The sequence below is a fragment of the Anolis carolinensis genome, chromosome 1 (assembly GCF_035594765.1).
Source record: "Anolis carolinensis isolate JA03-04 chromosome 1, rAnoCar3.1.pri, whole genome shotgun sequence".
Taxonomy (NCBI): Eukaryota; Metazoa; Chordata; class Lepidosauria; order Squamata; family Dactyloidae; genus Anolis; species Anolis carolinensis.
Window position 1 is genome coordinate 90,019,120 of NC_085841.1, and position 27,782 is coordinate 90,046,901.

Consider the following 27,782-nt stretch of genomic DNA (forward strand, 5'->3'; position numbering starts at 1 on the left):
TCTTTTCTGGTAAATAACAAGTTTCCGGCTTGCTTGTTGACATAAACTTTTGGGTTTTTTTGCTTTTGAACTGTTGTAATTCTAACCTAAGTATTTCTGTGTACACATCATTAAAATCAGAACTTGCCTTTGAGAAAATATAAATCTGATGATGCTATGAATATAATCAGAAATTATTTAAAGTGTTATAATTGCTAGCTAATAAATGGCTGTGAATATGAGGGAAAATTAGTTCTATAGATCTGCATTTTAGAATGGAATCGCAGTTTTTCTTTTTAAAAAATGGTTATACCAGAGCTCTCTGAAGCTAGGTAAGTGTTGGCAAGATACTTAATACTTCTATTTGTGTGTCCCAGCCATTTAATATGACGATCTGCAATAATCTGCTGGTGTCCAGGGCCAATGCCTGTGTTGAAAGAACCCTTGGCCATCTTTTCACACAGCAAGTCCCAGGAGCAATGATTTAGAAACCCCCTCTTTTGGAAGAAAAGGTGGGAATGGCAAAGCCCCCTTCCAAGTCTGCAGATGTGCCAGAGGTTACTTACTAGATAGGAACTGGGCGGTCTTCCACTCACTTTTCTTCTCCTTCCTTTCCCTTGGCAGAACTGAGATAACACTTTATGAGATAGAGGTCATTCATTTGCCTCTCCCCTCTCCTCATTTTGCTCCAGTTTCTCTTCTTGGGCAGAAGAAGTGGCTCCTTGTCTTTTGCTTTGGGGCCAATATGCATTAGTGTCAGCAAAAAGTGTGCAGGCACCTGCCATTTCGATTGTTGAGTGGCTGAGAGTAACCTTTCTCTTGCATCTCCTATTGGAAATCTGGAGAGATTGGCTGAGATTCAGTATGGTACAGCATATTGTAATATTGCTGCAGGTGACACTATCCTAAAAGTGTCCACTCATTCCAGGGCAGGTGGGGAGTAGGAGGGGGGAGGCCAAAGAAGCATCTGGCTAAGTCACTGTAGTAGCCAGATGCAAGATGATTATTTCATCTGCAGAGATATTCCGCAGTCCCCTCAGAGACAGCTATGGAAATATGCAGTGACTAACCGGTAAGTTGGCTTTGGTTGTGGCAGAAGCTGGGAGAGAATATCAACTTCTACAGTAACAAAAAGTAAGATATACACAGGTATAGATGGACTTGTACCTTCATGTACTATGAATAGAATACTAGTCATTGTGAATGTGAATGGACAAGGTCAGCAGTACTGCTTTTTAATCTATCAACCTTTTGCTGCTAGATAATGTGTGTCTCACATTAAGGGAAGTCAAAATAGTTTGGAATGACAGAACAAAAGACACTTGAAACATTTGGACAAATTCTTGATAGTGCCACCCCCTTTCACTGGGCTTGGAGGTTATTTGGTTGTTCAGTCAATTACAATCCCAACTATAATCTTAATGTGAAGATATTTCTACTGGAAAACAAAGAAAGCTTTCAAGTGTGTGCCTGTTTATTGGGTTGGATCATAATCTTGCCATGAATTTGATCTTTGAATAAGAATTCAATATACAAGCTATTTCAATCATATAATTGCTATGTACCAGCATTCAAATTCATTGTTTGAAAATCATCACAAATAAGTTGGAGTACATGAACTGAGTCCCAGTTATGCTTATATTCTTATAAAATACTGGGATTAATGAATTCAAAGAATTCAAAGCACTAGTTTTGATCATTAAAGCCCCATATGACTTGGGTCCAAACTGTCGGAAAGATATAACTCCCCACACAAGATCAACAAAAGGGGGCTCTCTTCAGTCCCACCATCTTCAGTCATGTTTGGTGTGGAAAGGCTGTGGAGCATCCTTATGTGAGAAGTCTGTTTGACCCCTCCCTGTTCTCTTTCTGCTAGCAGGTGAAAACCTTTTCGTTCAGGCAGGACTTTGGATTTTGCGTTATACAACACAAACCCCATATCCACAGGATCCGTATCCATGGTTTCATTTACCTATGTCTGGTAAAAGGCATTTTCTAGGTCACATGTGTCAAATGCAAGACTTGCAGGCCGAATTCAGACCACCACATCAAGGCTTTCAGTGCCATGACAACAGTTACATTTATACAGTCTTGCAATTACAAACAACTCTTTGAAGGCAACCATAAGGTTGATGTGGCCTCAGTGAAAATGAGTTTGATACTCTTGTTCTAGGTTCTCCAGGAGTCCTTAATTTCAATAGGACTCACTATTATCCACAGTGTTATGTATCCATGCAAAATCCAAAAACATATTCCCCTCAGATACAGGGTTTGTAATGTATAGCAATAGTATTTGTGAAATAGTGTGCTATATTTTTTAATCTGTTATTTATTTATTTTATTTATTTATTACAATATTTATATCCCGCCCTTCTCACCCAACAGGGGACTATGGTTATTACCATAGTAATTAGGTTTCAAATGTTTTAACTATTTAAACCATGGTTTTTAATATATTGTTATTTAATTCTTTTTTAACTTTTGTAAAATGAGATTTTAATTTAATGTTTTAAAGTTCTGGAAGCCATTTTGGATTCCATCCTGGGGAAAAGGCACTGTATACATTCAATAAATCGATAAATAATGATATAAGCAACAAAAATGCCACCTTAACAACATCTGAAAGAGTCCCAGAAAGATAGGGCCTGATTGGTGTTTGGATTGGAGATTACCAGGAAAGCTCAAGGAACTCCAAGTAGGACTAGGAGAAAATCCTGCCAGAAACTATCTCCAGTCGGAGGACTGAGTCCTATTGTTAATCCCATCTAGGATGGATTCACTGTGTCAGTTGTCCAGTGATAGGTCAGCACATAAATTAATACCATTGATTCATAGGTATACTCTAGTTGGGACCATGAATGAGATAGGGATAGATATAAAAATAAGCTTCCTTAGTTTCTGTGTTATTTTTCTAACTATTTCAAATATTGTTTCCTTTAGGTGGCAAAGGATGTTTCAGTGAGACTTCACAATGAGCTGGAAAATGTGGAAGAAAAACGCACTACCACAGAGGATGAAAATGACAAGTTACGACAACAATTAATAGAAGTAGAGATTGCTAAGCAGGCTCTGCAGAATGAAGTTGACAAGTTGAAAGAGGTTAGTGTTTGCTTTGGGGAAATTCCGGGATGTTGTCAGGTTTTCTTTCCCTAAACTGAATGCCATTGTTGAAGTAGGAACTAGTGTTCATCATGGCAGAAAATGTCAGAACTCTGAACCATAGAGATTCTAAAATAAATCAAATAGTTCAATTAATGGAAAGGGGAACATCATTTTGATAAACTGTAAGCATTTCTGAGAAATTAGTGTTTGAAACATGAAGAAGCTACATTCTGGTATTACATACTGTGATTGTTTTATTAAATAGAATGCAGACTAGCAATTGTGGATCTTTACCCTTTATCCTGTACATTGATGAAATCCAGCTTTTGAATTACCCTTTGGCTTGTAGATTAATACACTTGACAGCTGTTTACTTCCATTATTTACTCTTGTTTTGACAAAACTCTGGATATTGATTTCTGTCATTCTTAACCTTTGGTTAGGCATGACAACATCTGGAGAATAACTCCAATACGGCTTTTTTCCAGTAATTTATTTAGTTATGTTGTGCCTAGCTTTTTCTCAAACAAGCCTGACATTGGATTTACACTATGCAGCATATGCTCCTTCTGATTTGAAGTTTGTTATTACTATTACCTGTGATCTTTAAGAGAGGAGAAACTCTTAACATTATTCAGAGTAACTATTCAAGGTGTACATGGAAATTTCGAATAAAATACAAAGCCTCATCCATATTATGTCCTGATGATACAAATAGGGCTCTGTATGCTTCTAGAATCTTAATTCTAGGGAATGCCAGTATTCACTCATTAATTCACTGTTAAATCACAATTGTTTGATTCTTATAATTTCCATGAAATGGACAGGCTGCTGAGTAAATTTTGCTTAGTTGTTCATCTCTTTGTTTTATATTAGTTGTTCATCTCTTTGTTTTATACGGACCCGAAAGCTCCGTATTGTTCAGAATGCGGCAGCCAGGCTACTCACAAGAACACCCATGAAATGCCACATAACACCAGTCCTGCAGCATCTGCATTGGCTTCCAACGGATTACCGTGGTCTATATAAGATGCTAGTTCTGACCTTTAAAACTCTTTACAGCCAGGGCCCATCGTACCTTACGGACCGTCTCTCCTTCTCCCATCATCGGAGGTCGCAACGACCATCCCAACGCGACTTACTTTATATACTGGGTCCTAGAGAAGTGCACCTGGAAAGGACCAGACGCAGAGCTTTTTCTATTTCTGCCCCTGCCTTATGGAATGCCTTGCCACCCTATATGAGAGCCATGCGTGAGTTAGGGCCTTTTACCCTAGCACTCAAGACCTGGCTCTTTACTAGAGCTTTTGATCTATGTTAATTTTATCAATATTTGTATGTATGTATTTTTATCCTTTACAATTTTATCTTGTAAATCGCCTAGAGCATCGTGGATGGAGGGCGATTAATAAGTAATTAAATGATGATGATGATGATGATGATGATGATGATGATGATATTCCCTAGTGTAGACATAGCAAATAGTCAACAGTCAACACCCTTCCTCAGAACTTTATAATTTCTTTACCATCACGTATGTAGCACTAGGGATTTTTTTCTTCCCAGAGGTATTGTTTTGCTGTACAGTACAGTGACCATTTAGACTTCTCAGCCGTAAATTTAGCAAAGTAGGCATGCTCCTCAAGAACCCTCACTTCACTCCATAATCCCAGATTAATTCCCTTTTCCACTGATGTGTTCAGTGTACACAGCACTCCAAAGGGTCCACTTTTTGTTACAATGTTGCATCTTCGTAATTCTGGTGGGATCATCCAAGTCACAATTTGACTGCACTCCTACAAGGAAAGACCAGTGGAAGCCAGGCTTCCAGAGATTATATAGTGCAAAGCAAAAAAGATAATATGTAAAAGCAGATTGTCTCCCTTTTTCTCCAGCTTCAAACTGAAAAGTGAATGTAAAAAGTATCCAACAAGGCCATTAATTCAAGTTAGCTCTTAAACATCACTGGAATGCCATTTTAGCAGGAGCTTCATATTTCCAATTAGGTTTAGAAATTCTAGGATATTGCTGATACAAAGGTGCACTTTGGCTGAAGCTCATTCCACACTGCAAAGAATGATTGTCTTGTAGATGTTAAAATTCAATTGCTTTGACTTTCCTTTAGGATACTAAGTTGAACATAGGATTAGGTTCTTGTACCTTTAATAGCCATCACGTCCTTGATTATTGTGTGTTGTTGTTGTTGTTGTTGTTATTATTCCAATTTTCCTCCAATATTGGGGCCCAAAGCTCAAGAAAAGGTACCATAAAGTTCCATTAGGCATGTTTCCTCCCTCTCCCTCCCTCTCGCCCAAACTACACCTTTCAGCTGCTGCTAAGTAGCCACCAAAAATTCCAGTGAACAGCAGGGGGAGCACAGAGAAGGTGACATCGCACTTGTGTTTTCACCATCAGGAACACATCTGAACACTTCTTCATCCCCCCCCCCCCCCCCCCCGCTTTCCATTGGCAAATACATAGCTGGTGCAGGGCTATCACAGCCAAAAAGTGGGTTTTGTGAAATGAAGCATGGGGCATAATATAGTTCCACCTGACAGAACTGTACCACTTTCTGATCCATGATCTGTTATCAGTTAAAGCTAGAGGAATGCCATCCTGTACTCAACCAGGCAACTCTACTTTTTTTTCAAAATTCACTTTAGTTTCTAAAGGTAAATTATTAATTTGATCAAGAACCCAGAATGGAAAGGGCTGCCAATTTTCACTAATTTTCCATGGCCCTGCAATATTTCAGTGCCACTTGTCTCAACTTAGTGTCTTCCAAATGTATTGGACTGGGATACATCTGGAAGGCACCAGCTGTTTCTGTGTGCGCGCTAAAACAGAGACTGAAAGAGGAAAAGAAATCAACAATGCCATTGTTTGATCTTGTAGATGTGTACTGTCTTCTGTTTACTGAGCTGCACAAAGCTTTCTTTGTGTAGATCAGCACATTACTGTAATCTAATTGGGAGTTATGTGCATTCTAGTTGTTTCTGACTTAAGGCAACCCTAAGGCAAAACGGTCGCATGGTTTCATGACAAGATATGTGCATGCCCCAATGTTCAGTTCATGAAGTCGCAAATGTCCCCAAAGGTATCAAAATTGTTGCTTATTTGGAGGTTGATGCTCTTTTGTTTCCCCCAAATGACTCAAAACTGCTGCAAAATGTGGTTTTGCCCCTGCAACTCTCTGGACCCACCACACATCTTAGGATTGTTGTTGTGTGCCTTCAAGTCATTTCCAATTTATGGCAATCCTCAGGTGAACCTATTACAGCCTTCCTCTGAAACTGAGAGAGTGTGATTTGCCAAAGATCGCTCAATGAATTTCTGTGGCAAGGCAAAGATTTGAACTTTGGTCTCTAGAACCTGCTACAGATAAATCTGATAGGGGCCTTCAAAGGTTATCCTCTAAAAAATATTTAGGGTTGATTCGTTTCACACTAAATTGTTCCAAAAATTAACATCTTGAAATGATCCAAGGACTGTGAAGGAGATAATTTCAGTTAAGTGACTCCAGAGCTGCAGCTGCTTCTCCTTCTCTAACTGCAATTTGTATGTGTACAAGGGACAAAGTTTTCATTTGCCCACTCGCATGAGTCAGTTGCCAAAAGTTGTGGCTGCATCTGTACTTGTATTGCTTCCTATCTACAACTGATTGTTCAGATACCTCTCGGTGGAGCCATTCACTAACATTTAAAGCAGCCCTTAGAATCTGGAAAGCACCCTCTCTCCATGCATTTTATTCAGTTCCTATGAAACATAAAATTGATATATCTGCCAAATAGAGAATCTTGAAATACCATTTCTTTTTTTGAAATATTTTTTATTAAAAATTTTATATTTGGAGGCAAAAAAAGAAAAAAGAAAGTATATATTTGCAAGTAATAAAGTTTTCACATCGAAAGTGGGAGAACACTTATTGTTAATAGAAAGTAGGAAACAAGATAAAAAGAAAGAAAGAAAAAGAAAAAAGTATATAAAAATATTTAGCAAAAAAAGGAAAAATAAAAATAAAAAGTAAAAGATAAAAATAAAAATTGTTGACTTCCATCTGACTTTAACTGGTTCATCATAGATTTTTTAAATATATATATATATATTTGTAGAGATCGGTAAATCACTACATCCCCTTCGTCCTCATCGGTCTCTAAGATTGTATCTGTTCAGCAGATAGGATCAAATTTCATTTGTTTTAAATAGTCCTTTACCAGGTCCCAGTTGGTATCTTTCTTTGGTAAGCCTTGGATTGGAGATAACCAATATGTAAGTCTATCCAAGTTCATCACCTCCATAACTTTTTTTAACCATTCCTCCTTATTTGGAATCTCCTTTCGTCTCCAAAGCCTGGCATATGTTATTCTCGCGGCAGTGACCAAGTAATTGAACAGGATCTCTTTATTTTTATCATGTTCAAAGTCTAGCATTCCGAGTAGGAAATATTCGGGTTCGCTTTTAATTTTTGTATTTAAAATTATTTGTATAGCTTCGTTTATGTCTTTCCAATAGAGTTGGACTTTGGGACAAGTCCACCATAAATGAAAAAAAGTACCTGTCTGTTGCTCACACTTCCAACATTTGCCCGATCTATTCTTATAACATTTAGAGATTTTGTAAGGTGTGATATACCACTTGCATTGCATTTTTAACCAATTCTCTCGCATGTCATATGCATAGGTATATCTCAGGCCCTGGTTCCAAACCTTCTCCCAACTTTTTAATTGAATCTGGTGTCCCACATTCTGGGCCCATTTCACCATGCACTATCTGATGTTTTACTGTAGCCCACTCTAGTAACTTTTTATATAATTTTGTAATTAATTTTTGATCACTCTTCATTACATTATCCTAGAAGCTGTTTCTGTCTGCGAAACCTATCTCTTTGTCTTTCCTGAAGAGGTCATATACCTGTCTGAAGTGGAACCAGGAGCACTTTGGGAACATAAGTTTAATGTCTTTTTCCTCTTTTAATTCAAATTTCCCTTTTTGTTTTATTAGCAGATCATCATAAGTATATATATATATATATATATATATATATATAGTTTGGTGTGTTATACTGTGTCTTTGTGTCAATAATAATAATAATAATAATAATAATAAAGAGGATTGGAAAAGACCCCTTGGGAAATTTAGTCCAACCCCCTTCTTCCTTTGTGCACCAAAAGCACTGGCAATGCACCCATTAATAATTAATTATTTATTAAATAATAATTAAAATACCCTTATAAATAAGCAAAGCTTTGGCAGGCGCACACCAGGTGAGGGAGGAGGTGGAGGAGGGAGCCACCGCCGCCACGGGGGCCGGATAAATGGCTTCGATGGGCCGCATGTGGCCCCCGGGTGTTAATTTGGGGACCCCTGCTGTAGATCAAAGCAGTTTGATAGCACTTTATCTGCCTTGATTCAGTTCTATGGAATCCTAGGAGTGGTAGTTTTACAAAGTATGTAGCCTTCTCTGCCAAAGGTGCTAGTGCCTCACCAAATTACAAATCCCATGATTCTACAGCATTGCACCATAGTAGTTAAAGTGGTGCCAAACTGCATTTCTTCCACAGTGTAGCACCACCGCCAGTGTTGTGCTGAAATAATGCTCCCTAGAATTATATCTGAAATTGTTAATCCCTTGTCTTGAATGCCTGATTTGTCTAGATATTCAACCCATTTGTGCTATTCTAGTTTTGTTTGTTTGTTTTTAATCTGGGATATCTTAATGTTTCATCTGGGAAGTTTTGTATATAAAATTTGAACATGATTACTTCTTGTACTTAAAACTTGAAGATTATGCTTCAGATTCTTTTTGGTCTTGGCTCAGTTATTTCAATAGTTTTTTTGTATGAAATCCTGATTGCAATTAAATGCATTACCTGGCCACTTGTTTCTGGGAAGGATTTTTGCTTTGTCTCTTTATGAAATATTTTTAATATTTAAAGCATTCCCAGCTGTAGGTTATAAATAACAGCTTGGAAAATTTACCTTTTCAGATTAAATTTCCCAGAACCATCCAGGCACCATGGCCAGTAATAACAAGCAAAACAATTTTTACACATTGTTATGTATATTCCTGGCATTTATAATTTGCCTAAATTAAAACTTTGTTTTTAAATATGTATATCATTATCATTAGTTGTCTAACACACAGTTCTCTTTTTCTTTTCTTTTCTTTCTTCCCCCACCTCCTAAAGACAGGGCAACAGCAGCATCAACTAAACAATTAAGTGGCCAAAAATGTTCATGTGCTTTAAATGGCAAGTTGGTAGATCACTTTTCACACAGATATTTACTATATTTGATCTTTCCTCTACAGCAGTCAACAAAAAGAAGAGGAAGCAAAGACTTGCAAAAATCAGAGAAAAAGTCACAGCAGACTGAAGTGAGTTCAAATGATTCTGTCTATGCTATGCTGTGGTACCATTCTGTACACTGGAGAAGGAAAACGTCTAGTTCTCCAGTTATTTGGGACTGCAACTTCCAACAGTTCTAGTCAGGATATTTTGTGGTAAAGAATGATGAGAATTGCAGTCATGTGTGCAAGTTGTTCATTAGTCAGCTATGGTGGAGCCAGGGCTGTGCTATAGCAGCCATTTTCTAGTACACATCCCAAATATTTAAATGTGTGTTAACATCTAAAACAATGCTTTTAGCTATACAAGTATGTGGTGCTATGCCTGAATTTATTTTATTACCTTCAGCTATTATTTATATTATGGCTGTTAATTGTAGAAGAGTTATTTGAATCTATACTCTTTTGATTTAATACCGAGAGACTATTGATTTTTATTTTCCATTACTGTATTATCTTGAAAATAAAGTACTGGAGATATTATTATTATTATTATTATTATTATTTACTACTATTTCTACTACAGTACAAGTTGAACATCCCTTATCTGGAATTCTAAAATATTCCAAAATCCAAAACTGTCCATATGGACAGTTGAGATAACCGCACTTTCGCTTTCAAATGGTTTGAATCAGTGGTTCCCAAACGTATTTGGCCTACACCCCCCTTTCCAGAAAAAATATTACTCAGCGCCCCCTGGAAATTATTTTTTAAAAATTTTAATAGCAATTAAACAGAAAGATATATGTATTAATGTTTCTACCTTTTTCGTAAAATGTAGTAAAGAAAGGTGTAAATTAGAACATTGAAGTTTGAAATTATGAAACTGTTTTTTGAACTCAGAATAGAAAAGTAATACAGAAAAAATTAAAACATTTGAAATGCACCTGTGGCCATCACCACCCCCCTCAATCGCTGCAGCACCCACCAGGGGGCAGTAATGCCCACTTTGGGAATCACTGGTTTGAATGGTTAAATTGTCTATATGTTTATTATCATTTATCTTGTTGATATTGTTACATTGCTGTAAGCCGCTCTGAGTCCCCTCGGAGAGAGGGGAGGGATACAAATAAAAGTGTACTATTATTATTATTATTATTATTATTATTATTATTATTATTTACAGAAACTTAATTTTATACACAAAAATGTTAAACATATTGTAAAAATTACTTTTATGCCTATTTATAAAAGATACATATGAAACATAAATTATTTTTTTGTTCAGACTTGGACCCTGCATCCAAGATATCTCATTATATACATATATGGAAATACGAGTACTATATTCTGAAACCTAAAAATCAAAAATCAAAATAGTTTTAGTCCCAGCATTTCGGATAAGGGATACTCAACCTTTACTATTATTTTGCTGAACATTACCAACCTATTATAATTTACAACACAAGGATTCAGATCTTGCATCGAAAGATGAACTGAAAAGTTCCAGGCAAGTACCCTACCTTTAATGTACTCACATCACTCAACATAATGTACTTCCCCATACATCTCAACATGGGCATTTATTGAACAATTATAATTATCATCTTCCTTATATTTATTTAGATCACGCTTTTATCTTGCAACCATGATACAATGGAGCATGCGGGACAGCAGCAGAGAACATTCTAACTATGTGTCTGTGATGGGCTGCAGAGTGATGATAAGGTTCTCCAAGATTTCAGGAAGACCTTTGGTCTTCACAATGCATACTGCTATAGACACAAAGCCGGAAACTTCACAATCACTACCCTCCCTCTCTCCATCAGTAAACAGCCATTTTGGTAGAGATAGGTCACAGAAAGTAAAATATGGCAGCTTGGGAGAAGTTTTAATCATTGCAGGAGGGAGGAAAATAATTTCTCCCCACCTGCACAAGCACACATAGGAAAGCTAGAAGTAAGTGTATTTCACAAATGGAATGCCAGCCACAACAATTATAATATACCTAGTCTCTGTGGAGTTAGGGTATTAGAAATAGGTTTCAAGAGGTATCACACCTATGTTAAGATCGATGGGAATATTCTCATGAAACACCTTGGGTCTGTGCTCTACACATTTTGTTGAATATTATCAAATGTTCTCAATTTGTATCTAAAGCTGCTATCAAATATTCTTTGCTTTTATAAGGAGGACAGTGAAGATCTGAAATGCCAGTTACAGTTTGTTAAAGAAGAAGCTGCCCTGATGAGGAAAAAAATGGCTAAAATAGACAAGGAGAAGGACAGATTTGAGCACGAGCTTCAGAAGTATAGGTCCTTTTATGGTGATCTAGACAGTCCTTTGCCAAAAGGGGAAGCCGGGGGCCCACCTACCACAAGAGAATCAGAACTCAAGCTTCGTCTGAGGCTAGTTGAGGAAGAAGCCAATATTCTGGGAAGGAAAATTGTGGAACTGGAAGTTGAAAACAGAGGGTTAAAAGCAGAGCTTGATGACTTAAGAGGAGAAGATTTCTCAGGGACAGCCAACCCTCTCATGGGAGAGCAGAACGAATCTCTGTCTGAGTTACGACAACATCTGCAGCTGGTTGAGGATGAAACTGAATTGCTGCGGAGAAACTTGGCGGATGCAGATGAACAAAACAAGCGCATTACAGCAGAACTGAACAAGTACAAATACAAAACAGGGGCTCATGACACATCAAGGCACCATGATAGTGCCAAGACTGAAGCCCTGCAAGAGGAGCTGAAAGCTGCACGCATGCAGATCAATGAACTCAGTGGCAAAGTCATGCAATTGCAGTATGAAAACAAAATCCTGATGTCCAACATGCAGCGCTATGACTTGGCCTCTCACTTGGGCATCCGAGGTAGCCCCAGGGACAGCGATGCTGAAAGTGATGCAGGGAAAAAAGAAAGCGACGATGATTCACGTCCCCCACACCGCAAAAGAGAAGGACCCATTGGTGGAGAAAGTGACTCAGAGGAAGTCCGCAATATACGGTGCTTGACCCCCACAAGATCTTTCTACCCTCCCCCAACAGGATGGCAGAAAAGCTTCACAGATCGGCAGCAAATGAAGGACATTCGGTCTGAAGCAGAACGCTTGGGAAAGACGATAGACCGGCTGATTTCAGATACCAGCACCATCATAAGTGAGGCAAGAATTTTTGTGGCCAATGGAGACTTCTTTGGACTTATGGATGAGGAAGATGATGGCAGTAGGATACGAGAGCATGAACTACTGTACCGGATAAATGCTCAGATGAAGGCGTTTAGGAAAGAGCTCCAGACCTTCATTGACCGACTGGAAGTTCCAAAGTCTTCGGACGATCAGACTACAGATGAACCTTTGTCAGTGAGTCAGGTAGATTTTTACTTAACAAGCCATCTAGGTAAAATGTTTTAACCCAAAATGCATTGTAGATATTGCATCAACAGTTTCATAAAAAGCTTATGATATACAGGGGTGGAGTGAAGTCTTAAATTTCTGAGGCTTAATTTTAAACATTCTAAACCATAATTTGCAACCTAATTCTAATATTTGTTCAATGTGACAGACGGTTAAACAGAGCTAGTGTTAGAAGTTAGTGCTCCTCCAAGGTTTGAATAATTACTGTTTTTGAACTATATGTTGGCTAGGGTTTATGGAAGGCACAGTACCAAAATATATTCCAATCTCTACATGGTACACAACTTTGTACCTGACCAAGCTGCCTGGCTGCTGCTCCAGTTGAGGACCAGCTTGCTTGTCTGTCCTTTTCCTTGGGTTGAAAGAGGGGTAAGTGTGGCAGCAAACAGTAGTAATGTTGGCCTTGTCTATCTGCTTACTTGCATTTCTGCAACTATGTAGTAAGCAGTGGCAATAATTCCTCTTTCTTGGTACCATCATTTGCTTCCTCTGGATTTTTTCACCCACTGCTCGCTGTTACCTTCAGTGTTAGTGGGATGAGGAAAATGCTCTGGGTTGTAGCTTACCCTTTCAAGGAGCTCTCCATGGTGTCAAAAACCTACCTCAATTTAGCACCTCAAATGTTTCTACACTGATATTCAGGGCATATGTTATAAGAAGAACTGTCTAATAAGGAGAGGGTTCTGATAGAGATTGTATTACTTTTTGTTCCAGGATGTGAATCTGTGAGCAAGACAATTCCTTCTCCTGTAGTTTGTGTTACATTCAAAATTCCTCTTAAATTGTTAACTAGATATTTGGGGAGTCCTTTGCAATCAATGCAAGAAGGTAGCAAGAATGAAATCAAGAAATAATTACAAGGAAAGCATAATTGGAAACATATAGCCTCACATATAGTTATCGGCAATTGAAACATTTGAATAATTTTGGATAAAAAGAAATAACTATATGCCATAAAATGTAAAGAGTGTTGCTACTGGTATTGTATGGGTACTTCAATCTTTAGTATTATATCTCCTGTTTACTAGCCTTAGCTGATAAAATTTTGTTTTTCAAATTATATAGCTAGCCTATTTTCAGACATAGTTTCTTCCTCTTATATAATGATGAAACTTGAATAATCAAGAGAAACAGATAGATAACTCCAAGCAGTCTAAAAGAATCACTTTTGCTATCATCATATAGTTAACTCAGAGAATTGTTTTTTTTCAAGATACAGTAGTGGCACTTTTAAATGATCAAACACGGTTTTGGAGAGAAGTTTATCACTGGGCTTTGAAGCAGAGGCAGTCTTCTTTTGAGCAATAGAAATGGGGGACAATTTGAAAAGGGGAACAGTTTACTTTGAGCCTTTACGATATGTTTTAAAGAGCAGGGATGGATAATCATTTGGTGTGATTCACTGGCAAAATTCAGTTTTAACTTTCTCACATGCATGGCATCCAAAGAAGCAACATTCGTAGAACCATTCCCTCCTATATATAAGTTGCCATGGACTCTTTTATCTTTGCTGTCTTGTCATTCACAGATCGTGGTAAGCAGTGTTCCACTTGGATCATTTTGAATGATGATTAAATGGCCCAGTTCAGAAAATGCAGTGTACATCCTGCAATGTTTTCTGCATGTGTTTCTAGTTTACTATATGTTCCAAATGTAGTGCAGTGGGAGAAGGGAGGGCAGTTTAAACTATCCCAAAACTGCATGCTTTGTCTTCTCCTAGTAAATAATATATTGTACAAGTATAGTTTTTCTTGGCTTCTCCAAATGAAACAGATGAAACTGAAGAGTAAAATTAAATAATAGAAACAGCCAGAACCCAGGAAGCATGAAGGATTTTCTTCTTTAAAATTTCCAATTATCTGATTCCTAAGCAATGCTTCTGTTTTTCCTCTTATAATATTGAAATTGCAGTTTCATTAATATAGAATTATCTTGTTTTTGTATTTGCTTTCCCAGATGTTCCAGCCTATCATTTTACTTATTCTCATCCTTGTATTATTTTCATCCCTTTCTTACGCAACAATATTTAAACTTGTCTTCCTTTTCACGCTGTTCTTTGTGCTGTAGATCGTTTTCATTATTTTTACCATTCATTGTAGTATTATTTTCAGTTTGTTTCATTATGTTCATCCTCTCAAGATAAGAAGTTCAAGAGCTATAGTTTCTGTAGTAATCACTGCTATAAAAACACTGAAGACTACTCATTTGAAAGAATGGAAACCAGCCATCCTTAGATGCCAAAAATAAAAGAAGGGAAAAACAGACATCTCCACATCTGAACCAGAATTCTGCTAATTAAAAATGCCAGGTAAGCATATTTATTCATTTTATTTTAATTCCAGTTCCTACACTTCTCTCTCTCTCTCTCAGTTTTAGAAAATTCAGCATAAAAACAATGGTACACATTTCCAGCTAATATTGTTTTTACTAGATCAAAATCAAGTGTAGCAGAAATGCTGCATTTCCTCTATAGAATATTGCAGTCATGGACTCATTAAAGTTTGGGTAATACAAGTGTGACTATATAGCTATATTTCTAAAGATGCACATTTTCACAGAGAGAAGATTATCACAGTCATTTCGATACACACACAGAAACATACATGTGCACAGTGTTTTTTATAGGTAACTAACAAATAGAAAAGTTCAGAGCAGGAGCTTTGAACTGAAGAGGAATTCAGCATGGAGTTTGTCTGACTTCTACTGACAGCTTCTGAGTCCAAAACCATTTCTCTGTCACATCAAATGGCTATCTTGGTAGTTTTTTTTTTTTTTTCGTGTCAGGAGCAACCGGAGTTGCTTCTGGAGTGAGAGAATTGGCCGTCTGCAAGGACGTTGCCCAGGGGACGCCCGGATGTTTTGATGTTTTTACCATCCTTGTGGGAGGCTTCTCTCATGTCCCCGCATGGAGCTGGAGCTGATAGAGGGAGCTCATCCACACTCTCCCCAGGTGGGATTCGAACCTGGCAACTTTCAGGTCAGCAACCCAACCTTCAAGTCACTTAGTCCACTACGCCATCTGGGGGCTCCTAGAGGCGCCTTCTTGGTAGTGAATGCATATGATGTTTAGTGGCTGGGAACATAAGAAGTATCAAAGAAAATATCAAATTTAATTGACCTAAACTTGTGATGACTTCATTCACTTGTCATTAAGCAGATATCTTTCTGCATTCATTATTGGATATATCTTTTTGGTACTAAACCTATAAGCCATTTCTCATGATCTTACCCTGAGATTTTACTGTAATTCATTTCCCTGATACATTGGATTTTGATGAAGGAATAGAGAAGACTGAATAAGAACAGCATGCACTTAAAGTATATGCAGAGATCTGATCTTTGTAATAAGTCAGAAATCGGGTTTTCGCTTCTGCATGTCACCACAGGAGGTCCTTTGAGCAGAATACAGCTGACCTATCATGGGTGGTGGCTTCACAACCTTTATAGCCCCACTTCTGTTGTAGCTCCAGGTTGGCAGCAAACACAAGGAGTGTAAGGCAGCTTGCGCATTGCATTCAGCTCAATGGGTCCATCATGAAACATCTAATTCCACCAAGGCCCCAGATAAGTTTCCATATATATTTTCTGTAATGTACTTGCATATCAAAACAAATATACATGGAGAAATGGTGGACCATCTGCCAAGCAGTTAAATTAGAACCATCAAACTGAGATATATATTCAAAGCATATATCTAATTCCTACATTAGATATTAAATCAGCTATCTGCAGAAGTTGATTCATGCCCAAAGTACAATGAATGGGAAGAATATTTTATTGCTTTTAAATATGTACTAATTTGAATGAGGTACCTCAGATTCTTCACATACCAATCAACTAACATTTAATACCATCCCTTTGATTTCTATTGCGGTATTAGTTCTTTTAGTTTTATGTCCTATTTCCAATTGTGATTGCACGTGTTGAAACAGTATATGTGAAAATTTTAATGAGTGATATTTGTGTACAAAGGGATCTTATAGCACCTTAGAAACTAAGTGAGATAGCAAAGTTGATCTTATAAAATTTTGAAGACCTAGGATGTATCTACACAGAATTAATGCAGTTCAACACCACTTTTAACTGCCATGGCTCAATGCTATGGAATCTCCAGAACTGTAGGTTTACAAAGTCTTTAGCCTTATTTCCCAAAGACTTCTGGTCCCTCACCAAACTACAAAACACTTGAAACTAGCCGAAACTGGCTAGTAAACTGGCTTTGTAAAAAGAGGCAAACAAAACAACATGTATCAGTGAAGCATGCATTTCTTCATTAAATAAACAGTTGTATGATGTTCAAAACTGCATTCCACAAATGATCCTGTGGCTGTTTACACTGAGGTAAGTCTCAAAAATTCAGTGGGGGATGCTTTTAATAAAATCTTTTTAATATTAGACATGGCACTTAATTGTACTAGAGTCTCATTAGTGTTTGAGATGCTGATGTATGAATTATTATCCATTTGCCACTCCTTTTGAAAACCAATGCAAATTAGTCCCAAGCCTATTTGAGTGTTTCTTTTGCTGTGCGGAGAACATACCACCACCCTGATCCCCCACATTGGGTACTTGTTTGTAATGGGAACATGGTCCTTCTCCATACCTGCTCCCAAATAGTGCCCTGCCTAATCTTAACACAGTTTTACATCACAGGGGAAACAACATACTTCGAGCAGGCCCTTCTTTACAGATATACCTCTTAAAATGTGGACAGTGTAGAGGATGGATCCAGCAGTAATAGCTCTGCTGTTTCACTCATGGAACTAATGGCCATTTGTTGATTACCTGAGAACCTATGCACAAATAAGGTGGAAATTTTAGCCAGATCAGCTTTTCTTCTCCTTATATTCCAAACTTTCTTTGGTATAATGTGGGTGAGCTCATTCACATTATATAATTACAGCATTATGATTTCACTCTGTCATGGCTGCCTACTATGGAATGTGGGATCTTGTTGTTTCACGAGATACTAGAGCAGTGGTTCTCACCCTGGGGGTCCCCAGATGTTTTTGGCCTATGACTCCCAGAAATCCCAGCCAGTTTACCAGATGTTAGGATTTCTGCGAGTTGAAGGCCAAAAACATTTGGGGACCCCAGGTTTAGAACCACTGTACCAGAGCCCCCTGACAAACAAGTCTACCTATTTCTAAACTGCAATTCCTAGAGAATAGAAGCTTGCTACTTATATTGGAATAATAGCATTATAATTGTTTCATGTAGAAAAGCTCCTGTTCTACAAACATCTAAAGGGGCCCTTAGCAGTCCAATATTTTACGAAGAAATCCTTGTGGAAACAGTGGCTTTCTTGCTGTGAAGTGATGCCTAGCTTCTCCATTTATTGAATCCACAGTTCATAGGAAAGGGTGAACGAGGTACTGAGAGATTTGTAGTCAATCTAGGTAATTTTTCCAAGGTCTACATTCACTTGAATATAATTAGTTGCCTTGGCGTGAGACAGATCACTGAATAATAGTATGGATATTTCTCTCTTTATTTCTTTTCGATAAGCAAGATAGCTTTGCAGCATGCCACTTCAGTCTGTATTTTTAGGGTTTTGTAATATGGGAGTTACAAAATTTCAGTTCTTCCCAGCCAAAATCTGTCATATAAATTTGTAACACTAGAGTGAATTGGTTTTTGCTACATTTTTTTCATCATTCCCTTGAGGAGGGAAAATCAGCTTTAAGAGTAGCTGACTCATAAAATTTTAAACATTAATGATACAACTGTGCCGACAATAATGTGGTAATTCTTGATGCTTTTTCTTCCTTAGTAAAGATACTGTTAACTAGAGAAGGGTGGATTCATGACTCGCACCAATGATTTGTCAGACTTGAATGCAACAGCTGTAGTTTCCCAGCCCTGTAAGGTCCCACTGCAATTTTTTCATTAAGAAGAAGGGGGAGATGAAGTGACACAACCCACACACTTGCACCCAAGGTCTGGAGTTGTACTAACTCTGTGTTTGGTGGCACCCAGATTAACAGTCTGGGACTACCTGTTATATTTCAACTTTAAAACTCATTACAATGTTTGTTCAAATGTCTGCTTAGGCACTAATAAGCAGGGGAAGGGATGGTTGTATCATTTCAAGACAAAAAAGGATGTTTTGCTGAAAAGAAGGCAATCCTCACTTCCTATTTAAACCCCCAAAGTTGCCAAAAATGACCAGCTTACGGATAGATACACCACTGAAATAGCACATGGGTCACATTGATGTGATGCTGCCACAAATACATTCAATGGCAACGTGAAGGCTCTTGTTCAAGGACAGGGATATTTCTTTCCTCTGAAAACATGTGAGCTCAGAGGTCCTTGTTACAGATATAATAAGACAAGGATCTGGTGACATGTGTCGCCAGTGCTTTGGAATCACAGCGGAAGAAAGCAGGTGCCTTGGCCAAGCAGAAATATACTTAGCCATTGGAAAATAGAAAATTCGCCAGAAACAGTGACTACATGTGTCATTAAAGGGGGGAGGATGAACTACAAATGACCTTCAGGAGTTGTTTACAACTTGTCCAGAGTCTTAAGAACATCACACTCCAGTTCCTTTGCTTGGAATAGACTAGATTAATTTTATACTGCTGCTATGACAAGGGAAAACAAAATGTAGGGCTAGATTCTCTTTCTAGATCTAAAATATTTGCTATGAGATGATGTGTGATGCTGGAAATAAGCACAAGTGAAAGCAACTTTCCCAAAAAGGCACATTATAAACCTCACTAAAGTCCACATCCAGAAGTGTGCACTGTTCCAAGTCTTTCCTTTTTCATTTTTCCTTTCCCCATTTCTTATGAGGGCCATCAAGTCCAATCCCCTGCCATGATAATCCAGTCTCTGTTTCAAAACCTTCAGAGAAGGAGATGCCACCACATTCCAGGGAAGTGCGTTCCATTGTCAAACAGCTTTTACTATTATAAAATTCTTCCTAATGTTTAGATGGAATCTCTCCACAGTTTGAATCAATTGCTTTGTGTCCTACTCAGAAAGCAAGCCTGCTCCATCTTCAATATAGCTTCCTTTCAAATATTATTTAAGCATAGCCATCATGTTACCTGTTCTTCTCCAGGCTACACATATCCAGTTCCGTAAGCTGCTCTTTATAGGGCCTGGCTTCCAAACCTTTGATCATTTTGATCACTCTCCTCTCGACACTCAATATCTTTCTTGAATTGTGGTACCCAGAACTGGGCACAGTGTTCCAGATGGGGTCTGAACAAAGCAGAACAGCTTTAAAAAAAATTGGGATTTTCAAATAGGAAATCTGGAGATGAACTTGGTCTATTAATGATTGTTGCCAAAAGGGCTGTTACATATGCATTTATTTATTTTTTATTTATTTATTTTTCAAACTTATATGCCGCCACTCCCCTAGGGCTCGGAGCGGCTTACAAGAACCAGCTAAAATCAACAATTTAAAAAACATCTTAAAAACATCTTAAAAAACATCTTAAAAACATCCTAAAGCACCTTTTAAAACATGTGAGAATGCCTCTTCTTTTCTACCAACACTAGGAAAGGCTGCATAGCCACATGGTCCATGAAAAAAAACCAAATAAGTTTATCTGTCTTTCCTGACTGCTTGCTTATGCTGATGAAGCAGTTGAGTGGAAGTTGGCTGACATATTTGCTTGTTTGCAAATGTTTAAGAACATTATTAGTGATGTACTATGCAATTTTCTCCAGCTGCTGTGAACTTTATTTGATTATGATAGTTCTATAGGTTCTTAAAGTTGGATTAGGCACTCCCTGTAAAACAGAGTTTATGCATTTTAGTACACAGTTGAATACATAAAATGTTTTGGCATATATATGTATATACAGACTCCTAATCTGTTAAAAAGAAATAGTGCCAAAAGGGATAGCATTTAAGCAATGGTTTCTGAGATGAAGATGTGAAGGAAGATAAGAAGGGTGAAACAAAATGTGGCATCTGGACATAGACTAAATATATGAAAAGCACTGCCAACAAACTGAACCCATAGATTTTTTTAAAAAATAAACGAAGCCAGAAAAGTAGCCTGAAATGTCCTAAAGCACTAAGACTTACCACATCAACCACATATTGTTATCAGACCTCTTGTAGATTTGACCATCATTTTTCAAGTTCCCTTTGCCTTCATGGTCCAGCTATAGGACTGAGTCCTGATAATAGTTCTAACTATTCTTCTAAGACAGCAAATGAAAAACTTAGGAGTGCATTTGCTTGAATTCCCTTCTAATGAAATGGTGGAGCTGCATCATCATCCTGTGCCCTTTGGACCCAATCACTGAAACAGCGTTCCTCAGACAGACTCTTTCCTGGCAACTGAGCACAGAAAGATAGGTATTTTCCTTCCCTGGTGCAGCCAAACTGGCCTTTCCTCAAGCTATTTCCATTCAATTTAGGAACACTCTTTAAAAAAAAAATCTTTGTCAAAGAATTCCTAGCTGACAGCACTCCCAGAAACCTAACAAGCTGGGAAAAGGAATAACTGCACAACTTTGAAGATAAAACTCAGTCACACTATTTTTTTTGAGCCAGTAATTTGCAGTGGGCCTCAAACTGCTGAAAAAATTCTGCCACAGATGTTATGTAACATAAGCATGTTATTTCTCAAATAATGAATATTGTTAGTTAGAATGATCAATCCAGCTATTTTGTGACAGATAACAAGTGTCATCTAGATTAAAATTATTTTATTGGAGTATTGGTTTTCATACTATAGTCCAGGGAATTCTGGAGTTTTCAAAAGCCTGTCATTGGTTTCCATATCATGACATAAAAACTTGCAAAAATATCCCCATATAGGGAACCCAGCAGTGAGACCCAAATAACCTCATTTGGAGCTGAGTAGTCATCCAAACATAATGCAGTACTCAAACCTTTCACAGCAAATCGACTGGCTTTCTCAGTACATGTTTATGTGGAAAAATTTCCTGAGTTAAAGGCAATAGCATAGAGTAGTTTCCACACCAGTGAGGGATAAATCCAGGATCTAATCTGAAGTTTAAAGCAGCAGTCCAGGTACTGAGCCTTAGCCCCATACAGGTTGAGCATCCCTTATACAGAGTTCAAAATCTAAAATATTCCCAAATTGTCCACATGGGCAGCTAAGATAAGTGACACCTTTGCTTTCTGATAATTCTGTATACACAAAATTTATATAAAATTACCTTCAGGCTATCTGTATAAGATATATGTGAAACATCAATCAATTTAATATTTAGTTTTGGTTCCATCTTGAAGGTCTCTCTAGGTACATATACAAATACAAGTATTCCAAAATCTGGGGGGGGGGGGGGGGGAATTCAAAGTACTTCTGGTCCCAAGCATTTCAGATAAAGAATACTCAGCTGGTAATAGTTTCAGCACTTCAATGGCTTCTTCAAATATCAGACTGAAACCACTATTGATCTAAGCCACCACTAAGCATACAGCATTTATTGCTTGATTTTTAAAAACATAATCTTCATGAGAACTCATGACCATGATCATCCTTGTTTTTAAAATATGCTTTTTATAATGACCCAGAATTCTTCTCAGATAAGATGGAAAATGCTTCTGAAGACTCAGAGTAGTTGTTCAGTGTGCCCCTTACATTCTTACTTGGTAGTTGGAAGAGTGCACTCTCAAGGAGGTCGTAAAATAAAAGACAATGGGAGGAGCTACTGAGGCTAGACAACAGCCATGGAAACAATGAGATCCATTTCAGAACACCTTCCATAGATTGAGCTACCTGTATGTAGACGGTACTCAAGTTGAGGATCCACTCAAAGCACTTGGTTCTTTGCTGAGTGAAGAATCTATGGACACAGCAGGGCTGATGGGTATACATTCAGTCCTGCTCATGGCTCCAAATCTGTTGTTGAATAACTTCTGCACAGCGGACCCTTTTCTGCCTTTAGATGTTCTTTGTGCAATTTAGATCCAAATTCATCAACTTAGATCTCTTCTGTTTATCTATATCTGTCTAGGCTTCTGTGTGTGTGTTTGTATGTGTGTAGACCTCCCAGAATCCCCAGCCACTCCTCATTTCATGGAATTGAAGGCAACAAAGTAATCTTTCAGTGCTACCCAGTTCTCACCATCACATCCCAGCCATGCAGGGAGCTGGGAAGTGCATCTGATTCTGTGGGCATGGTTCAAAGTGCAATCCTGCTCTATTATTCATGCCAGAAAGAGCCCTGCTTCATTTGTGTTGCTTCTTCACTCCACAAACACCTGAAGAAGGCTTATTTGTTAATAATCACAGTGTAGAGTCAAAGTAATTTTAAAACACAGAAAGTATATAAAGAAAGTATCTAAATTTGCCCCTTGGATCATGTTGAGATAGCTGGGAACAGGCATTCAGCAGAAACTTGGAATATTGTGTGCTTTGTATGTGCTCCAAGTGACACCCACCCACCATCATGAGGTGGGGTCAGTGCATTCCACTGAAGCTGCAGCTGTTGAATAGTCTTCAAAGGCAGTCATATGCAGAATTCATCACACACAGGCATGAATATGGATTGTTAGGCTGCATTCTTGTTAAAGAGAGTCGTTTTGCCAGATGGAGTTGGACATTTATCAAGTTCTCCATAAAAATAAGCCTTATTTTAAAAGAGATTATTTGTCTGTTTTTATTTAATTCATTGTTATTATTTTGAGGGGGGTGATCAGCTATGAATTAATTGAAGGTTTCTGCCACAACTGTGATTCTGAAAATTATATTTGAGTACTCCAGCAAAAGAAATCTTGCTCTGGGTAAAAAGGAAAGAAGGAAAGATAATTGTCTTTTGTAAAAGAAATGTGATCCTGACTATTGTAGTTTTAGTATTTACACAGACAGCTTTGGCAAGGTTTAAAACTGGGCTCCACTATAAAACCTAAAAATGTCCTGGACATGAAGTTGTTTACATAAAATATGAGAAGATATAGAGTTACAGGGCTGGGGATTGGAAGAGACTTCTAAAACCATCCTCCTTGTTGCTGACGTCACATAGAAACCAGCTGCTGGGATGATGCTAAACAGAACTGTTTTTCAGTTTGCAAAAAGTTGCAAAGTTGATCTGATAAACTTCCAAGGGCTGTCTTGATGGAGAAGCTGATAATTTTTCTTTCTTTGAAGGATCAGTAATTTCAGAACTGGAAGTCTTTTCCCCACTTCACTGTTTTCACTGCAACTTTACATTTGGACTGAGGAACACGCAGGGGGATTCTTCTACTGCAAAAGGTAGGTCTATTCTTTGCTATTCATTTTAACACTTATTGTTCTTTTTCTCTCGTTTGAGGAAAATGGCAATATTTTCGGAATGAGATGGGCTTAAATGCTCTGTCCAAAGGGTTATTTAGACATCTGTTTACTTCCCATCCCCACCTTGGATTTGAATGTAGGTCAGTAATCATTTCAGTTAGAAATGGATTGGGGTTTTCTTTAAAGGCAGCATGAGTTTTTCCTAAGCAATGAGTGAGAGAATTAACAGCATGTATTTTTAAAATGCATTTTAATTTTATTTTATTCACCAGAAGAGGATTTTAGATGCATGCACACACTTACGTAGAGAAACCTGCTGCTGCCGTTATGTTCAAAACTTAACGGTTTTGTAATGCGTGCTCAAAATCTGGCACAGTTGAATGACAGAGATGACTATAAATCAAAAGAAGCCATGCTTATCTCAAGCACTGCCCTGTGCATCCACTTTTGTTCCTCTCCATTAAAACATAACACCTCCTTGACTGATGTCACTCCCTGTTATTTTTAGTAGCTGCTTTCCATTCCACAGAGGGATATTTATTATAAACTATTTGGACTTATCAATGCGTGTTTGTGTGCAGGGGGAATGAGATTTTAAAATGAGTGTTGTGGCATGCAAAGCTTTTTTATTAAAGAAAGCTTGTTTGTTTCAGAGAAGGGGGAGTCCAGTGGATGTAGATGGCATTGATTGTTCTCATAGTTTTACTGCTGTATTGAGCATCTGACCTTGGCTAGGACACTGTGGAGACGTGTCAGGGCAGCAAAAGGACAGATGCCCTGCTGTTTTCTAAAGCAATCCAAAACCGCAGTCAGTATCTCGAGTTTTGACACTGGAATGGAACATTCCAGAGAATTGAGACTGATCATATTCACCCCAGCACCTCTCTGCACCCCAGATAAGCACTTTGCAGATCCACTGGACCAATTCTCATGTCATTTGAAATTTTGAGGCGCCTGCAGGTGAGGGTAAGAATGTTTTTTCACTGAGTTTGAGAGATATTTTCTTGTAAAAGGCAATGCTTTCCTATTTACATGCGGAAGAATCATTTATATATATATTGAGGGCTACTTGTATAAGAAAAAAGGGAGAGATTTCTTCAAGATTTTTTTTTGTCTTCCCCTGGCCACTATGTGTACAAGAGAAAAGGAAATTCACTTCTATTCTCCTAGGGAAGAGCGGATTTATTTGAGATGAGAAAAGGATGAAGAATTGAAGTCCTCGGAGGCATGTCAGCACCATAATACCAGCTTGAGCAAAATTAAGCAGTGACCCAGTTCTCAATGTGTAAACATCAGCTGGAGCTTTAGTGTACACAGAAACAATTAACAAGAAAATATGGCCAAACCATAAGCAGCCATGCAAACAAACAAAGGGAACTTGAATGAAAGGGAAATGTATCCTCATGATGTTACTTGGCTGGGACATCAGAGGGGTCTCAGGAAGTTTTACCTTTGCTTTACAAATGTGATTTTTAGTGGATGGTTTTCTAAAGCATGGTAGCGGTTTAAAGGAAGTAATTTGCAAACGTGCATTGTTGTGATTAGTTCAGTTTGTGATTACTGCCCAGCATCCTATTTTATAGAGGACAAGTTCAGTTTCATAAACTGACTTGCTACAGAATGAGCACAAGAAACATGGATCAAGATCTTCTGGGTCCATGCCAATTCTTTAACTATCTGGACATGCATTCTCTCCTGCATGAGTTGCATCACAATCGGGTTGATAGGTGCTCATCTACTAAGAATATTTGAATAAAGGGGAGCCTATACTTGAGTTATGTGACCCAAGCTCCCTTCCAGCCATCTTATTTTACGAGCATTATATGTAATGTAATGACTCCAGCTGTGCTCTTCCAGAACTTGATTGCATTTGGATTATCTCCAGTGTGGCTTTGGAAGTGTAGTTTGGTGGGAAACAGATTGTAGATTGCAAAGACTGCTTTACCATGTAATGATTTTTAAAACACTGTGTGCTTTGTTCTCCATTAACATACTAAGCTCTTTTGTAAGTGCATGGTTTGTAAGAGAGAAATGCACATTAAGGAGAAAAGTATTATTTTCATCCTCGTGCTTTAGCAGTTGCACATTTTCTGCTTCTCATTGAATGATTGCATTAAACAGATGTTCAGTCTTTCCTTATTTGATCCCTTTACACAGAAGTCTGGAAAGAGATTAATCTTTATATTGTTCAAATCAAATGGACACAAAGAGGAACTGCTCTTTTAAAGCCTTTGATGTCTGTTTAAATTGGTCAGTTTAAAAGTAAATTTAATTCCCTTTCCAAAATACTGTACTCTTAAAAAATGTAACAACAAACCCAATTATTAGGGCAAACTTTTAAAAATATTGAAATGGCTGCACATTCTCTTTTTGAAATGGCATTTATACTATGAAAAAGCTTTCACTGCCATGGAAACTTTAAGTAAGACATTGTTTTTGAGCAACAGTCACTGTAGTCCTGGCTGGAAGTGATGGAATCTTCATCGGCTGGCTGCTTGCTGCAAGAAATCCAGGCCCTTTTTGCTTAAACAATCATTCCCTCTTGGCCTCCTTTCTGAAAAACACTGTGTTGTCTTTGAACAGCTCTGTTAACTCTCCGTGACTCTGATTTGTAATAAAGATGTTTTAATTTTTTCCAGCCAGGTATAAACAGAACTACATTTGTCTAATCCGAAGCCTTTTTGAAGCCAAACTGAGATGGGGGGGAAAGACCAAGCCATGTGGAGTTTCAGAGTCCAGCGACAGACCAGGATGAGATTTGGAGAAAGAAGGTGGTGATTGCTGTGTTGGACAGGTATGCTATTCATTGACTTCCATTGGTTATGAAAGAATAATACGGAATCTGTCCAGTTTTTTCATACTTATACTGTGCTTTTAAGAATTGTTTCCCATGAAGATTCCTTGGAGGCAGAGTGTCTTATCTGGTTTTGGAAAGGCTAGGAAAAAGTCCTAGAGAATCATTTCTGTTAGTCAGAGCTGGCAATACTGGACTAGATGAATCAAGGGACAAATCAGAGATGGCAAAAGGGTGACTCATAGGTGGAATAAAGCCCCAGAACAGTTGTTATTTCCCAAGGGATGTTAATTGCTTATTTAAAAAATATAACTTTGTGTTACCCTAAAATGCACCCAGATATCCTTTGGGGAACAGTTTCACCATATTTATGGCTCCGCCATTGTAGGTACAAATGACTTCGACGTGACTTCTGGATTATTTCTTTTTGTTAAAAAAGGCTTCACACCCACATTGCCATTCTAGAAGTTGGTGGGGAGGAGGCTTAAAGGGCTTTTTTTTCAGGGACCTGCATCCCTCTAAGGTCTCCTGGGAAGCCAGTGCAGCCCCCTAAATCCCAATTGTTTTGCACCTCTGGTCTTATTCAGCATAGATCACTTCCTCTGTCCTTATTTACCATATATTTAAAAAGGATGAAAGAAAAAAAGAGTAGAAGAAAAAAGGAGAAAGAACTCATATGGTTGGCACAAGACCCACTACTATTTGAGAAGCATATTTAGGAACATTCCCATTTCCAATGATAAAAATTATTTTAAAAAAAACTTATATTTTACTTAATAACCCAAAATTTGCAACAATTTTAGGTTCAGCAATAAAAAAAGAAATATACTGTAGTTAGTAAAAAGATCAAATAAAGTATATTTTCAAAATATTTCCCTCTTCAGACACTGAAAACAGCAGCATTTTTTCAGAGCTTGAAAAGGTTACTTTGAGGGGTGGAAGTGAACACCTTCCATAATCAAGCATCTTACTTGGCCATCCTTGCTGAGGG

General features: G+C 37.9%; 2 protein-coding genes across 4 annotated transcripts in view; both read left to right on the top strand.

Annotated features, from left to right (window-relative positions):
* The window catches only part of mtcl3 (MTCL family member 3), a 29,184-nt gene extending 14,157 nt beyond the window's left edge, over positions 1-15,027 (top strand). The window contains exons 4-7 of one of the 3 annotated variants that reach the window (XM_062978936.1): positions 2,920-3,078; positions 9,395-9,457; positions 11,558-12,733; positions 14,735-15,027. In XM_062978936.1, the coding sequence (XP_062835006.1) occupies positions 2,920-3,078; positions 9,395-9,457; positions 11,558-12,733; positions 14,735-14,845 (1,509 nt within the window). In that variant the 3' untranslated portion in view covers positions 14,846-15,027. Of the gene's footprint in view, positions 1-2,919; positions 3,079-9,391; positions 9,458-11,557; positions 12,734-14,734 lie in introns of all 3 variants that reach the window. The other 2 variants (XM_008118968.3, XM_008118967.3) reach the window with 2 other exon arrangements.
* The window catches only part of kiaa0408 (KIAA0408 ortholog), a 30,114-nt gene continuing 17,213 nt past the window's right edge, over positions 14,882-27,782 (top strand). Inside the window, exons 1-3 of the mRNA XM_008118969.3 lie at positions 14,882-15,086; positions 23,872-23,976; positions 26,637-26,791. The gene's annotated coding sequence lies outside the window, so the exon portion shown is untranslated. The remainder of the gene's footprint in view (positions 15,087-23,871; positions 23,977-26,636; positions 26,792-27,782) is intronic.